Source organism: Pseudophryne corroboree, chromosome 9, assembly GCF_028390025.1.
Source record: "Pseudophryne corroboree isolate aPseCor3 chromosome 9, aPseCor3.hap2, whole genome shotgun sequence".
NCBI lineage: Eukaryota > Metazoa > Chordata > Amphibia > Anura > Myobatrachidae > Pseudophryne > Pseudophryne corroboree.
In genome coordinates, this window is record NC_086452.1 from 229,711,373 (window position 1) to 229,728,561 (window position 17,189).

A 17,189-nucleotide genomic window follows, 5' to 3' on the forward strand; every position below is an offset into this window, starting at 1 on the left:
TCAGTCAAATGTTGATTTGTTAATCCAGAAATAGCTGGACAGCAAATAAATAATAATAATAATAATAATAATAATACTAATAATAATAATAAATAGTTTTTCTTATTGTGGGTGGGATTTAATTGGAAAAACTCTAGCTCATCTGTAAAAAAAAATAAGAATTTACTTACCGATAATTCTATTTCTCGGAGTCCGTAGTGGATGCTGGGGTTCCTGAAAGGACCATGGGGAATAGCGGCTCCGCAGGAGACAGGGCACAAAAGTAAAGCTTTCCGATCAGGTGGTGTGCACTGGCTCCTCCCCCTATGACCCTCCTCCAAGCCAGTTAGGTACTGTGCCCGGACGAGCGTACACAATAAGGGAGGAATTTTGAATCCCGGGTAAGACTCATACCAGCCACACCAATCACACCGTACAACTTGTGATCTAAACCCAGTTAACAGTATGATAACAGCGGAGCCTCTGAAAAGATGGCTCACAACAATAATAACCCGATTTTTGTAACTATGTACAAGTATTGCAGATAATCCGCACTTGGGATGGGCGCCCAGCATCCACTACGGACTCCGAGAAATAGAATTATCGGTAAGTAAATTCTTATTTTCTCTATCGTCCTAGTGGATGCTGGGGTTCCTGAAAGGACCATGGGGATTATACCAAAGCTCCCAAACGGGCGGGAGAGTGCGGATGACTCTGCAGCACCGAATGAGAGAACTCCAGGTCCTCCTTAGCCAGGGTATCAAATTTGTAGAATTTAGCAAACGTGTTTGCCCCTGACCAAGTAGCTGCTCGGCAAGGTTGTAAAGCCGAGACCCCTCGGGCAGCCGCCCAAGATGAGCCCACCTTCCTTGTGGAATGGGCATTTACATATTTTGGCTGTGGCAGGCCTGCCACAGAATGTGCAAGCTGAATTGTATTACACATCCAACTAGCAACAGTCTGCTTAGAAGCAAGAGCACCCAGTTTGTTGGGTGCATACAGGATAACAGCAAGTCAGTTTTCCTGACTCCAGCCGTCCTGGAACATATTTTCAGGGCCCTGACAACATCTAGCAACTTGGAGTCCTCCAAGTCCCTAGTAGGTGCAAGGCACCACAATAAGCTGGTTCAGGTGAAACACTGACACCACCTTAGGGAGAGAACTGGGGACGAGTCCGCAGCTCTGCCCTGTCCGAATGGACAAACAGATATGGGCTTTTTTGAGAAAAAACCACCAATTTGACACTCGCCTGGTCCAGGCCAGGGCCAAGAGCATGGTCACTTTTCATGTGAGATGCTTCAAATCCACAGATTTGACTGGTTTTAAACCAATGTGATTTGAGGAATCCCAGAACTACGTTGAGATCCCACAGTGCCACTGGAGGCACAAAAGGGGGTTGTATATGCAATACTCCCTTGACAAACTTCTGGACTTCAGGAACTGAAGCCAATTCTTTCTGGAAGAAAATCGACAGGGCCGAAATTTGAACCTTAATGGACCCCAATTTGAGGCCCATAGACACTCCTGTTTGCAGGAAATGCAGGAAACGACCGAGTTGAAATTTCTTTGTGGGGCCTTCCTGGCCTCACACCACGCAACATATTTTCGCCACATGTGGTGATAATGTTGTGCGGTCACCTCCTTTCTGGCTTTGACCAGGGTAGGAATGACCTCTTCCGGAATGCCTTTTTCCTTTAGGATCCGGCTTTCCACCGCCATGCCGACAAACGCAGCTGCGGTAAGTCTTGGAACAGACATGGTACTTGCTGAAGCAAGTCCCTTCTTAGCGGCAGAGGCCATAAGACCTCTGTAAGCATCTCTTGAAGTTCCGGGTACCAAGTCCTTCTTGGCCAATCCGGAGCCATGAGTATAGTTCTTACTCCTCTACGTCTTATAATTCTCAGCACCTTAGGTATGAGAAGCAGAGGAGGGAACACATACACCGACTGGTACACCCACGGTGTTACCAGAACGTCCACAGCTATTGCCTGAGGGTCTCTTGACCTGGCGCAATACCTGTCCCGTTTTTTGTTCAGACGGGACGCCATCATGTCCACCTTTGGTATTTCCCAACGGTTTACAATCATGTGGAAAAAACTTCCCGATGAAGTTTCCACTCTCCCGGGTGGAGGTCGTGCCTGCTGAGGAAGTCTGCTTCCCAGTTTCCATTCCCGGGATGAAACACTGCTGACAGTGCTATCACATGATTTTCCGCCCAGCGAAAAGTCCTTGCAGTTTTTTCCATTGCCCTCCTGCTTCTTGTGTCGCCCTGTCTGTTTACGTGGGCGACTGCCGTGATGTTTTTCCCACTGGATCAATACCGGCTGACCTTGAAGCAGAGGTCTTGCTAAGCTTAGAGCATTATAAATTTACCCTTAGCTCCAGTATATTTATGTGGAGAAAAGTCTCCAGACTTGATCACACTCCCTGGAAATTTTTTCCTTGTGTGACTGCTCCCCAGCCTCTCGGGCTGGGCTCCGTGGTCACCAGCATCCAATCCTGAATGCCGAATCTGCGGCCCTCTAGAAGATGAGCACTCTATAACCACCACAGGAGAGACACCCTTGTCCTTGGATATAGGGTTATCCGCTGATGCATCTGAAGATGCGATCTGGACCATTTGTCCAGCAGATCCCACTGAAAAGTTCTTGCGTGAAATCTGCCGAATGGAATTGCTTCGTAGGAAGCCACCATTTTTACCAGGACCCTTGTGCAATGATGCACTGTTTTTAGGAGGTTCCTGACTAGCTCGGATAACTCCCTGGCTTTCTCTTCCGGGAGAAACACCTTTTTCTGGACTGTGTCCAGAATCATCCCTAGGCACAGCAGACGTGTCGTCGGGATCAGCTGCGATTTTGGAATATTTAGAATCCACCCGTGCTGTTGTAGCAGTATCCGAGATAGTGCTACTCCGACCTCCAACTGTTCCCTGGACTATGCCCTTATCAGGAGATCGTCCAAGTAAGGGATAATTAAGACGCCTTTTCTTCGAAGAAGAATCATCATTTCGGCCATTACCTTGGTAAAGACCCGGGGTGCCGTGGACAATCCAAACGGCAGCGTCTGAAACTGATAGTGACAGTTCTGCACCACGAACCTGAGGTACCCTTAGTGAGAAGGGCAAATTTGGGACATAGAGGTAAGCATCCCTGATGTCCCGGGACACTATATAGTCCCCTTCTTCCTGGTTCGTTATCACTGCTCTGAGTGACTCCATCTTGATTTGAACCTTTGTAAGTGTTCAAAAATTTTTTTAGAATAAGTCTCACCTAGCCTTCTGGCTTCAGTACCACAATATAGTGTGGAATAATACCCCTTTTCTTGTAGTAGGAGGGGTAATTTAATTATCACCTGCTGGGAATACAGCTTGTGAATTTTTTCCCATACTGCCTCCTTGTCGGAGGGAGACCTTGGTAAAACAGACTTCAGGAGCCTGCGAAGGGGAAACGTCTCGACATTCCAATCTGTACCCCTGGGATACTACTTGTAGGATCCAGGGGTCCTGTACGGTCTCAGCGCCATGCTGAGAACTTGTCAGAAGCGGTGGAACGCTTCTGTTCCTGGGAATGGGCTGCCTGCTGCAGTCTTTTTCCCTTTCCTCTATCCCTGGGCAGATATGATCTTATAGGGACGAAAGGACTGAGGCTGAAAAGACGGTGTCTTTTTCTGCAGAGATGTGACTTAGGGTAAAAACGGCGGATTTTCCAGCAGTTGCCGTGGCCACCAGGTCCGATGGACCGACCCCAAATAACTCCTCTTCCTTTATACGGCAATACACCTTTGTGCCGTTTGGAATCTGCATCACCTGACCACTGTTGTGTCCATAACATCTTCTGGCAGATATGGACATCGCATTTACTCTTGATGCCAGAGTGCAAATATCCCTCTGTGCATCTCGCATATATAGAAATGCATCCTTTAAATGCTCTATAGTCAATAAAATACTGTCCCTGTCAAGGGTATCAATATTTTTAGTCAGGGAATCCGACCAAGCCACCCCAGCTCTGCACATCCAGGCTGAGGCGATCGCTGGTCGCAGTATAACACCAGTATGTGTGTATATACTTTTTATGATATTTTCCAGCCTCCTGTCAGCTGGTCCTTGAGGACGGCCCTATCTATAGACGGTACCGCCACTTGTTTTGATAAGCGTGTGAGCGCCTTATCCACCCTAAGGGGTGTTTCCCAACGCGCCCTAACTTCTGGCGGGAAAGGGTATACCGCCCATAATTTTCTATCGGGGAGAACCCACGCATCATCACACACTTTATTTAATTTATCTGATTCAGGAAAAACTACGGTAGTTTTTTCACATCCCACATAATACCCTCTTTTGTGGTACTTGTAGTATCAGAAATATGTAACACCTCCTTCATTGCCTTTAACGTGTGGCCCTAATAAGGAATACGTTTGTTTATTCACCGTCGACACTGGATTCAGTGTCCCTGTCTGTGTCTGTGTCGACCGACTAAAGTAAACGGGCGTTTTAAAACCCCTGACGGTGTTTTTGAGACGTCTGGACCGGTACTAATTGTTTGTCGGCCGTCTCATGTCGTCAACCGACCTTGCAGCGTGTTGACATTATCACGTAATTCCCTAAATAAGCCATCCATTCCGGTGTCGACTCCCTAGAGAGTGACATCACCATTACAGGCAATTGCTCCGCCTCCTCACCAACATCGTCCTCATACATGTCGACACACACGTACCGACACACAGCACACACACAGGGAATGCTCTGATAGAGGACAGGACCCACTAGCCCTTTGGAGAGACAGAGGGAGAGTTTACCAGCACACACCAAAAACGCTATAATTATATAGGGACAACCTTATATAAGTGTTTTCCCTTATAGCATCTTTTTTATATATTTCTAACGCCAAATTAGTGCCCCCCCTCTCTGTTTTAACCCTGTTTCTGTAGTGCAGTGCAGGGGAGAGCCTGGGAGCCTTCCCTCCAGCCTTTCTGTGAGGGAAAATGGCGCTGTGTGCTGAGGAGATAGGCCCCGCCCCTTTTTCGGCGGCCTCGTCTCCCGCTCTTAACGGATTCTGGCAGGGGTTAAATATCTCCATATAGCCTCCGGAGGCTATATGTGAGGTATTTTTAGCCAAAAATAAGAATTTACTTACCGATAATTCTATTTCTCGGAGTCCGTAGTGGATGCTGGGGTTCCTGAAAGGACCATGGGGAATAGCGGCTCCGCAGGAGACAGGGCACAAAAAAGTAAAGCTTTTACCAGATCAGGTGGTGTGCACTGGCTCCTCCCCCTATGACCCTCCTCCAGACTCCAGTTAGGTACTGTGCCCGGACGAGCGTACACAATAAGGGAGGCAATTTGAATCCCGGGTAAGACTCATACCAGCCACACCAATCACACCGTACAACTTGTGATCTAAACCCAGTTAACAGTATGATAACAGAAAGAGCCTCTTAAAGATGGCTCCTTAACAATATAACCCGAATTTGTTAACAATAACTATGTACAGTATTGCAGATAATCCGCACTTGGGATGGGCGCCCAGCATCCACTACGGACTCCGAGAAATAGAATTATCGGTAAGTAAATTCTTATTTTCTCTATCGTCCTAAGTGGATGCTGGGGTTCCTGAAAGGACCATGGGGATTATACCAAAGCTCCCAAACGGGCGGGAGAGTGCGGATGACTCTGCAGCACCGAATGAGAGAATTCCAAGTCCTCTTTTGCCAGGGTATCAAATTTGTAGAATTTTACAAACGTGTTTTCCCCCGACCACGTAGCTGCTCGACAGAATTGTAATGCCGAGACCCCTCGGGCAGCCGCCCAAGATGAGCCCACCTTCCTTGTGGAATGGGCCTTAACAGATTTAGGCTGTGGCAGGCCTGCCACAGAATGAGCAAGTTGAATTGTGTTACAAATCCAACGAGCAATCGTCTGCTTAGAAGCAGGGGCACCCAACTTGTTGGGTGCATATAGTATCAACAGCGAGTCAGATTTTCTGACTTCAGCCGTCCTTGAAATGTATATTTTTAAGGCTCTGACAACGTCCAACAACTTGGAGTCCTCCAAGTCGCCAGTGGCCGCAGGCACCACAATAGGTTGGTTCAGGTGAAACGCTGATACCACCTTAGGGAGAAAATGCGGACGAGTCCTCAGTTCTGCCCTATCCGAATGGAAGATTAGATAAGGGCTTTTATAAGATAAAGCCGCCAATTTAGATACTCTCCTGGCGGAAGCCAGGGCCAGTAACATAGTCACTTTCCATGTGAGATATTTAAAATCCACCTTTTTCAATGGTTCAAACCAATGGGATTTGAGGAAATCTAAAACTACATTTAGATCCCACGGTGCCACCGGAGGCACCACAGGAGGCTGTATATGCAGTACTCCTTTAACAAAAGTCTGTACCTCAGGAACTGAGGCCAATTCTTTTTGGAAGAATATTGACAGGGCCGAAATTTGAACCTTAATAGATCTCAATTTGAGACCCATAGACAATCCTGATTGTAGGAAATGTAGGAAACGACCCAGTTGAAATTCCTCCGTCGGAACACTCCGATCCTCGCACCACGCGACATATTTTCGCCAAATGCGGTGATAATGTTTCGCGGTGACTTCCTTCCTTGCCTTAATCAAGGTAGGAATGACTTCTTCTGGAATGCCTTTCCCTTTTAGGATCTGGCGTTCAACCGCCATGCCGTCAAACGCAGCCGCGGTAAGTCTTGAAAGAGACAGGGACCCTGTTGTAGCAGGTCCCTTCTCAGAAGTAGAGGGCACGGGTCGTCCGTGACCAACTCTTGAAGTTCCGGGTACCAAGTCCTTCTTGGCCAATCCGGAGCCACTAGTATTGTTCTTACTCCTCCTCACCGTATAATCTTCAATACCTTTGGTATGAGAGGCAGAGGAGGAAACACATATACTGATTTGTACACCCAAGGTGTTACCAGTGCGTCCACAGCTATTGCCTGTGGATCTCTTGACCTGGCGCAATACTTGTCCAGTTTCTTGTTGAGGCGAGACGCCATCATGTCTACCATTGGTCTTTCCCAACAGTTTATTAGCATGTGGAAGACTTCTGGATGAAGACCCCCCTCTCCCGGGTGAATATCGTGTCTGCTGAGGAAGTCTGCTTCCCAGTTGTCCACGCCCGGGAAGAACACTGCTGACAGTGCTATTACGTGATTCTCCGCCCAGCGAAGAATCTTGGCAGCTTCTGCCATTGCACTCCTGCTTCTTGTGCCGCCCTGTCTGTTTACATGGGCGACCGCCGTGATGTTGTCCGACTGAATCAACACCGGTTTTCCTTGCAGGAGTGGTTCCGCCTGGCTTAGAGCATTTTAGATTGCTCTTAGTACCAGAATGTTTATGTGAAGAGACTTTTCCAGGTTCGTCCATACCCCCTGGAAGTTTCTTCCTTGTGTGACTGCTCCCCAACCTCTCAGGCTGGCGTCCGTGGTCACCAGGATCAAATCCTGTATGCCGAATCTGCGGCCCTCCAATAGATGAGCCTTTTGCAACCACCACAGAAGATATACCCTTGTCCTTGGCGACAGGGTTATTCGCAGGTGCATCTGAGGATGCGACCCTGACCATTTGTCCAACAGATCCCTTTGGAAAATTCTTGCATGGAATCTGCCGAATGGAATTGCTTCGTAAAAAGCCACCATTTTTCCCAGGACTCTTGTGCATTGATGTACAGACACCTTTCCTGGTTTTAGGAGGTTCCTGACAGGTCGGATAACTCCTTGGCTTTTTCCTCGGGAAGAAAAACCTTTTTCTGAACCGTGTCCAGAATCATCCCTAGGAACAGCAGACGTATCGTCGGAAAACAGCTGCGATTCTTGGAATATTTAGAATCCAGTCGTGCCGTCGAAGAACTACTTTAGATAGTGCTCTTCCGACCTCCAACTGTTCTCTGGAACTTGCCCTTTTTAGGTCGTGCAAGTAAGGGATAATTTAGATGCCTTTTTTCTTTGAAGAAACATCTTTTCGGCCATTACCTTGGTAAAAAGGCCCGGGGTGCCGTGGATAATTCAAACGGCATCGTCTGAAACTGATATTGACAGTTCTGTACCACGAACCAGAGGTACCCTTGATGAGAAGGACAAAATTTGGACATGGAGGTAATCCTTGATGTCCAGGGACACCATATAGTCCCCTTTTTTCCGGTTCGCTATCACTGCTCTGAGTGACTTTATCTCGATTTGAACCTTTTATGTAAGTGTTCAAAACATTTTAGATTTAGACTATGTGTCACCAAGCCGTCTGGCTTCAGTACCACAATATAGTGTGGAAAAATAATACCCTTTTCCTTGTCGTAGGAGGGGTACTTTGATTATCACCTGCTGGATATACAGCTTGTGAATTGTTTCCAATGCTGCCTCCCTGTCGGAGGGAGCCGTTGGTAAAGCAGACTTCAGGAACCTGCGAGGAGAAGATGTCTCGACTCTCCAATCTTTACCCCTGGGATAATACTCGTACGATCTAGGGGTCAACTTGCGAGTGATCCCACTGCGCCCTGAGACTCTTGAGACTACCCCCCCACCTTGAGTCCGCTTGCACGGCCCCAGCGTCATGCTGAGGACTTGGCAGACGCGGTGGAGGGCTTCTTTTCCTGGGAAAGGGCTGCCTGCTGCAGTCTACTTCCCTTACCTCTATGTCTGGGCAGATATGACTGGCCTTTTGCCTGCATGCCCTCATGGGAAAGGAAAGATTGAGGCTGAAAAGACGGTGTCTTTTTTAGCTGAGATGTAACTTGGGGTAAAAAAGGTTGGATTTCCCAGCTGTTGCTGTGGTCCCCAGGTCCGATGGACCGACCCCCAAATAACTCCTTCCCTTTATACAGCAATACTTCCATCTGCCGTATGGGATCTGTATCACCTGACCACTGTCGTGTCCCTGACATCTTCTGGGAGATATGGACAACGCACTTATCTTGATGCCAGAGAGCAAATATCCCTCTGTGCATCTCACATACATATATATAGAATGCATCCTATTAAATGCTCTACATGAATAAAATATTTTCAGTCAGGGAATCCGACCAAGCCAACCCAGCACTGCATCTCCAGGCTGATGGCGATCGCTGGTCGCAGTATAACCACCGTATGTGTGTATATACTTTTTAGGATATTTTTCCAGCTTCCTATCAGCTGGCTCCTTGAGGGCGGCCGTATCTGGAGACGGTAACGCCACTTGATAAGCGTGTGAGCGCCTTATCACCCTAAGGGGTGTTTCCCAACGTACCCTAATTTCTGGCGGGAAAGGGTATAACGCCAATATTTGCTATCGGGGTAACCCTACGCATCATCACACACTTCATTTTATTTTATCTGATTCAGGAAAAACTACAGGTAGTTTTTTCCACTCCCACATAATACCCTTTCTTGTGGTACTTGTAGTATCAGAAACACGTAACACCTCCTTCATTGCCCTTAACGTGTGGCCCTAATGAGAAATACGTTTGTTTATTCACCGTCGACACTGTATTCAGTGTCCGTGTCTGTGTCTGAGTCGACCGACTGAGGTAAATGGGCGTTTTTAAAACCCCTGACGGTGTTTCTGAGACGCCTGGACCGGTCCTAATAGATTGTCGGCCGTCTCATGTCGTCAACCGACCTTGCAGCGTGTTGACATTCTCACGTAATTCTCTAAATAAGCCATCCATTCCGGTGTCGACTCCCTAGAGAGTGACATCACCATTACAGGCAATTTCTCCGCCTCCTCACCAACATCGTCCTCATACATGTCGACACACACGTGCCGACACACAGCACACACACCGGGAATGCTCTGACAGAGGACAGGACCCACTAGCCCTTTGGGGAGACAGAGGGAGAGTCTGCCAGCACACACCAAAAACGCTATAATTATATAGGGACAACCTTATATAAGTGTTTCTCCCTTATAGCATCTTTTATATATATACAATATCGCCAAAATCAGTGCCCCCCCTCTCTGTTTTAACCCTGTTTCTGTAGTGCAGTGCAGGGGAGAGCCTGGGAGCCTTCTCTCCAGCTTTTCTGTGAGAGAAAATGGCGCTGTGTGCTGAGGAGATAGGCCCCGCCCCTTTTACGGCGGGCTCGTCTCCCGCTATTTTTGAAGTTAGGCAGGGGTTAAATATCTCCATATAGCCTCTGTGGGCTATATGTGAGGTATTTTTTGCCTCTAATAAGGTTTTTATTTGCCTCTCAGAGCGCCCCCCCCAGCGCTCTGCACCCTCAGTGACTGTTGTGTGAAGTGTGCTGAGAGGAAAATGGCGCACAGCTGCAGTGCTGTGCGCTACCTTTATGAAGACTCAGGAGTCTTCAGCCGCCGATTTTGGACCTCTTCTCTCTTCAGCGTCTGCAAGGGGGCCGGCGGCGCGGCTCCGGTGACCATCCAGGCTGTACCTGTGATCGTCCCTCTGGAGCTAGTGTCCAGTAGCCAAGCAGCAAATCCACTCTGCACGCAGGTGAGTTCACTACTTCTCCCCTAAGTCCCTCGTTGCAGTGATCCTGTTGCCAGCAGGACTCACTGTAAAGTAAAAAACCTAAGCTAAACTTTCTCTAAGCAGCTCTTTAGGAGAGCCACCTAGATTGCACCCTTCTCGTTCGGGCACAAAATCTAACTGGAGTCTGGAGGAGGGTCATAGGGGGAGGAGCCAGTGCACACCACCTGATCTGGTAAAAGCTTTACTTTTTTGTGCCCTGTCTCCTGCGGAGCCGCTATTCCCCATGGTCCTTTCAGGAACCCCAGCATCCACTTAGGACGATAGAGAAATAGGTATTCATTTGCCTCCCAGGGCGCCCCCCTCCCAGCGCCCTGCACCCTCAGTGACTGCCGTGTGAAGTGTGCTGAGAGGAAAATGGCGCACAGCTGCAGTGCTGTGCGCTACCTTTAGAAGACCGAGGAGTCTTCTGCCGCCGATTCTGGACCTCTTCTTACTTCAGCATCTGCAAGGGGGCCGGCGGCAAGGCTCCGGTGACCATCCAGGCTGTACCTGTGATCGTCCCTCTGGAGCTGATGTCCAGTAGCCAAGAAGCCAATCCATCCTGCACGCAGGTGAGTTCACTTCTTCTCCCCTAAGTCCCTCGTTGCAGTGATCCTGTTGCCAGCAGGACTCACTGTAAAATAAAAAACCTAAGCTAAACTTTTCTAAGCAGCTCTTTAGGAGAGCCACCTAGATTGCACCCTTCTCGGCCGGGCACAAAAATCTAACTGGCTTGGAGGAGGGTCATAGGGGGAGGAGCCAGTGCACACCACCTGATCGGAAAGCTTTACTTTTGTGCCCTGTCTCCTGCGGAGCCGCTATTCCCCATGGTCCTTTCAGGAACCCCAGCATCCACTAGGACGATAGAGAAATGTGTATTATGGTAGTGACATCTGATCTGCTGCAACTAAGGACAGAAATCTCAATGACCTGAAATAACAATTGAAAGCAGGATTCAATTACATATGGTAATTTATCTCACCAAGAAAAGGGTGGTAAGGGCCATACATACGGGAAGATTTCTCCCGGAGATGTGTGCTGAACGATCTAGCACAGAACGCTCAGCACACATCTCTCCCCCACTCAGCACAGCGCGATGTGTGCTGAGCGAGGGGGTGGGGATGGGGGAACGCTAATTTCTCCCAGCGGTGAAATGAGCGATCTATACGTATAAAATGCTTTTTAGAAAGATCGCTCAAAAAAAAAGTTAAGATTATAAAAATAAAATAATGAAAACCTTATGGCTGCTAAAGACCAGCAGCCCATTGACCATGGGACCTAATTCAGACCTAATCGCTACCAAGTGATTTTTGCACTGCTGCGATCAGATAGCCGACGCCTACAGGGGGAGTGTAATTTAGCTGTGCAAGTGTGCGAATGCATGTGCAGTCTCTGCGCAGCCCAGGATTTACTCAGCCGCTGCGATCACATCAGCCTGTCCGGGACCAGAATGGACGTCAGGAACCCTCCCTGCAAATGCATGGACACGCCTGCGTTTTTCCAGACACTCCCTGAAAATGGTCAGTTGACACCCACAAACGCCTTCCTCCTGTCAATCTCCTTGCGATCACCCATGCGAACGAATCCATTGCACAAATCCATTTCTGAGCGGCGATCCGCTTTGTACCCATGCGACGTGCCTGTGCATTGCGGTACATACACATGCGCAGTTTGGAACTGATCGCCCGCTGTGCGAAAACGCACAGCAGCGATCAGGTCTGAATTACCCCCATGGTCCGGCTCCTGCCGCACCAAACAAAAAACTGAATTGCCTGAGAAAGGAGGCGGGGATATAGGGGACTGGCGCGTTGCATTCTGGGAGGCCAAAAGCTTTGATCATTGGTGCCAATCCGCTGTCGCTACCTCATATCCCAATGTTTATCCTTTGGATAACCTGTGGGCCCTGCAGGAGACATATAATATTTGGAGAAGTTCTTAAATTTGATTTGAATTCTTAAAGTTGATGATTCAGCCGAATCTCTGAAACATGTCTATGGTAATCTGAAGATGATCCTGCAATAGGGCTATAGATGGAGCCCTTAGCAGCAAATCTTCCAGATAAGCCAACACATTGATCCCCTGCCTCCTGAGCAGAGAAATCATGTGTGCCATGAAAACTCTGGGAGCGGTGGACAACCCGAAAGGTAAAGCCTTGAACTGATAATGTCAATGTCCACACTGCAAACTTTAGCAGATGTTGATGCCTTTTCCATATAGGTATACGGAGATAAGCATCTCTGATATCTGCTGAGGCCAGAAATTCCCCTACCTCCAAAGAACAAATGACTGTCCTCACAGACTCCATTTTGAATATTTCATAAATTAAGTTAAGGATTTAAGTCTTTGAGGTTTAAAATGGACCGAAATGACTCATCTGGTTTGCCTACTATGAAAAGTCTGGCGTAAAACCCCTGTCCTTGCTGTAGCACTGCAACCGGAATAATTACTCCGGAATCTGAAAGAGTCTAAACTGCTTGTATGATATACAGGGAGAGGAGTAGAATTTTTTTTTTTATGGAACAGGACTCTCTAGGTCTAATATGTAACCCCTGGTTACAAGACCCCTTACCCAATAATCTGGGAAACCTAGATACAATCAGGTCCGGAATCTAAGCAAGCGTGCTCTAACCAGAGGCGGAGTCCCAGTTTCCAGACAGTCGCGAGGTTTGTTCCGTTGCCCTGGCCCACGCCCTCTGAAGGCACTTCTATGGGAACTCCTAAACATACCCCGGGAGGTCTGAAATCTTCCCCTACCTTGGTGTTGAAAAGAACTAAACCTGGGGTTTTTTGGTTTAGATACTGAAACTGGTAGATAAGGACTCGCACCTCCCATGAGCTAGGAAATATTTTTTACCAATTTAGGACGAAACAGACGCCTTCAAACAAACAGTCTACCTCCCATAATTACAGCCAAAGGGAACTTCTGGCGGAAATAGTCAAAGCAGAAATATAAGATTGTAATTGTATAGTGTCTAATAAAGCATCATCTATACAACAGATAGCTTTTATAACCCAGGCACTGGCCAACACAGGCCGCAATGAGAGTCTCAACTTAAGTATAGCTTCACTTTTTCTATCCATAGGTTCTCTGGGTGCCACAGACTGTGCTGTAGGAATAACCGTATTCCTAACCAACCTAGCAATGGGAGCTTCCACCAGGGGCGGATATTCCTAAAAGCCTGGTATCCTCTTTCGGAAAAGGATAAAGATATTTAAGCATTTTCGGGAATATTACATTTAGAACTTAGTTTTAACCAAACTTCATCTAGGATTTTTCCAAAATACGAGAAACCTGAAAACACAGAAACAGTTTTCTTATTCTGCTTAAAGAAGGACACTGAACTAGTCACTGGGACAGCAGATTCTTGTAGATTCAAAGTCTCTCGAACTATATCTACCAACAAAGAAACCCCTGAATCAAAATGGGAATCATCCTCTTCTCCAGGAAACTCCAAAGGGAAATTATCAGCAAGTCTGTTAGTGCCGATGCCTTTCTATTAAGATTTATGATTTGAATTTTTTTCAACACTATTCGCGGGCCATTTTTGAAGCCACCCACCAGAACGTGCGCTGCGCTCCTGGGAAAATAGGCATGGCCTTACACATAATGCCCACATTAGTGCTCGTTACACATACTGGCCAAAGTAATAGCTGCTTACACATACTGGCGCCAGTAATGCCCACAGTAGTGCCAGATACACATAAAGCCTACAGTATAGTGCCAGTTACACATAATGTCCCCAGTATAGGGCCAGTTACACATAATGCCTCCAGTATAGTGCCAGTAACACATAATGCCCCCAGCAGGTCAGTCACCACCACTGCAGGACAGTTCCCATCCAGACTCCTGCTACCCAACAGGTCCAGGTCCACACTACCTCTCCACCACCTTCTAGGTAATGGGTCCTTTTTTTTTTAATCACATTGTATACAAGTTTAAACCCAGACTAGTTTTTTGGATCCCTTGTCTGTCTTCTCCATTATGAGATAGAAAGACAATTCTAATCAAACAGACAGCTACAGTACCTAACTTCTTATAATAAAATGTGTAGCAGCATTTGCTTACACCAGATAACTCTTATCACTAGGTTAAGTACCACATTTGTAATAATCCTAGATGTAACTGCTTATCTGCTATATATGTCAGCAAATCCCCCGTCTGTAGTGAGATCCTCACACATCCACAGCCTCCATAGCCACACCATGCTCTTGTTTGGGGTGAGCTCTTTATAGGAGCTGTCCCTCAAGTCCTGGGGGTGTGGCATGCTGTGTTTCAGATGTCTACCAGACCACCCAGCATCCCTGCCTCCTCCGCTCTCTCTACCCAGCGTCTCCGGCCCGCTCCCGGAAGTAATGTCATCCTTGGGTGCCCGCACGTGCATTGGCGGCGCGTCCTGGGGGGTGGGGCCACGAGCCAGCACTGAAAAGCAAACCACTTTATAACCTCTTCAGCACCAAGGTGTGAGAAGCGGGGACTACTGATGAATTCTGGAAGCAATATACGTAGGAATTTGGAGGAGTGAGCAACATTATGCCTAGTCGCTCTGCTTAAATAAAGAAGCGGCATACCGGGAAGCAGTTTTAAAGCAATCAGGTTTCTTCCCTACCCTTCGTGCCTCAGATGTGTCTGGAGTGGAGACCCAGAGACCTCAGTTTTAGTGACTCTCCCAAAAGTCATCTTCTAGAGTGGGATACAGGGTTCACACAAACCTCCTAATACTATCTAACTGCTATCCAGTTAGTGCTTGACAACTGTCTTGCCAGAGACTAAGCACTCCAAGCTTTAAAAATAAACAAAAAGAAATTAAACCTAACTAAAAGCTAGGAACTAGCTAGTGCCTTCTCTAAGGCACTAAAAACCAGACCGTGGTAGGTTCTATGGATGGGGAGGGGTTATATAGGGGGTGGGAGCCTGTCTCAAACTAGTTAGTGACTGCCTCCACAGCTCACTAAGCATAACCCAAAACTAATGGCATCCCCGAGAAGGTTGATAAATGAATCCCTTTAGTGACCATAGGCCGAAAGGGCAAGGCATACTGGAACTTGTAGTTCCAGATCAACTGGAGAGCAACAGGTTGCTGAGGAAAGATTTACTGTATCATGATAATCTGAATGCACTGGGAACACAATTTAGTACATAACCAGAGAAAATGGTAGTATAATTTTTGAAAGGATAATATGTTAAATGCTGTACACAGTGCAAATTGATAATATTTACCATTGACACACTAGTGAGAGAATAGTTTAGAATTTTGCATAATTAAAATAGCAATGCATAGAAATATGCGCACTTTAATACAATAGTGATCGGAGATCCAGACCATTTTTTCCCTCCCTGCAATCATCTCTCTCCTCCCCCCTAAGTTTATCACACCCTCGCTCGGGAGTAGCGATGGCGGCGGCCATCAGAAAGAGGATTTGAAGACCGGCTGCCCCCCGATCACCAGTCCCTGGGTCTGGGGAATACGAGCAGCGAGGGGGGTGGCAAAAGCTGTAGCAGAGACGGCGGCGGCAGCGTGTGTGTACCACAAACTCTGAGTATTTTTCACGAAAACCCCCCGATAAGGCTGCAGAGTGCATTCACAGGGACAAAGCTTTCTCGCAAGCTCTGTCCCTGCATGTGATTATTGATACATCCATGCAAAGTGTGTGATAAATCGGCCCCTTAGCAAGTTTATCCAATACATTTTATCAGTGAATAGTAGTAGTTTGATCAAGAGCGTGACAAACAAGAAGTACATTAAGACTCGGTGCTGCAACCCATTTGATATTAAAGGACACAACATCTGCTTAGCTTACTTAATGCCAGCACAACTGTAGATTCATATTGGAAGTTCACCATCTCGGATACCAGGAATGATGAAGACAAGGAAGAAGGTGCTCCTACACTACTCCAGCATAGGTGCTAACAATCAGAACGTTTATATTACAGGGAACACAAATTAATTAGAAATAAAACACTGACAAGCTCTAGAATGACAGGTCCACAAGTGTATATTACTGGTGGCATTAACGCAGTTTATTTGTAGCTTTTACCTGTAATTCCTTCTTCCAGCAGGTCAGTCATTTTGCAACATGATGTCAGCAGCTTGGTTGTAAACTGATCTATGAGTAGAATCTGTATGGAAAACATAATAGACAATACAATAGTTTTTTCTCTGTAATTATGAAATAGAATAAGCAGTGTTCTGCCCAGAAAATTTTGCCAGCCGGGTTGCATCAACAAGTAGCCAGGTGGGGGCCTTTATGCAAAAAAGGGGTGTGGCCTCACAGGGGAGGGGCATGACCACACAATAGTACCAATTCACATTATGCCCACACAGTATGGCGACACAGTATGGCCCCTTAGTGCACATGATGCTCACACAGTAGTGCCCCGTACACCCATTATACCACACACTAGTAATGTCCAGCCACTCAACAAGAGCTCAGGCTATTTCTTGCCTACCTTAGGGCACATAAAGTGACCTGGGCCTAATGCCCAGAGTCACTTTTATTTGTGCATGGGCCCTCTGTCTGCCTATCATGCCCACACAGGCCTGAGTCCTGATTGCACCCAAGGGCTTAATGCTCGACATATGGTGGTCTTGGGGGTATGATACCAGTGGCCAAGGCCACCTACCAGCACATTGGGAAAGCCTGCAGTGGGCAGCTTCACGTTCTGCTCCTAATCACCGCTGCCACCAAACTGAAGGCTCCGCTCGGCTGCATCTGACATCAAACACCATGAGCGGGCGGAGCCATGACATGGTGAACTGAGAT

General features: G+C 47.3%; 1 protein-coding gene across 2 annotated transcripts in view; it reads right to left on the reverse strand.

Annotated features, from left to right (window-relative positions):
- Positions 1-17,189, reverse strand: part of STXBP3 (syntaxin binding protein 3) — a 273,208-nt gene that overhangs the window by 167,278 nt on the left and 88,741 nt on the right. For both annotated transcript variants that reach the window (XM_063940160.1, XM_063940159.1), the window contains one exon: positions 16,464-16,545. In XM_063940160.1, the coding sequence (XP_063796230.1) occupies positions 16,464-16,545 (82 nt within the window). The remainder of the gene's footprint in view (positions 1-16,463; positions 16,546-17,189) is intronic.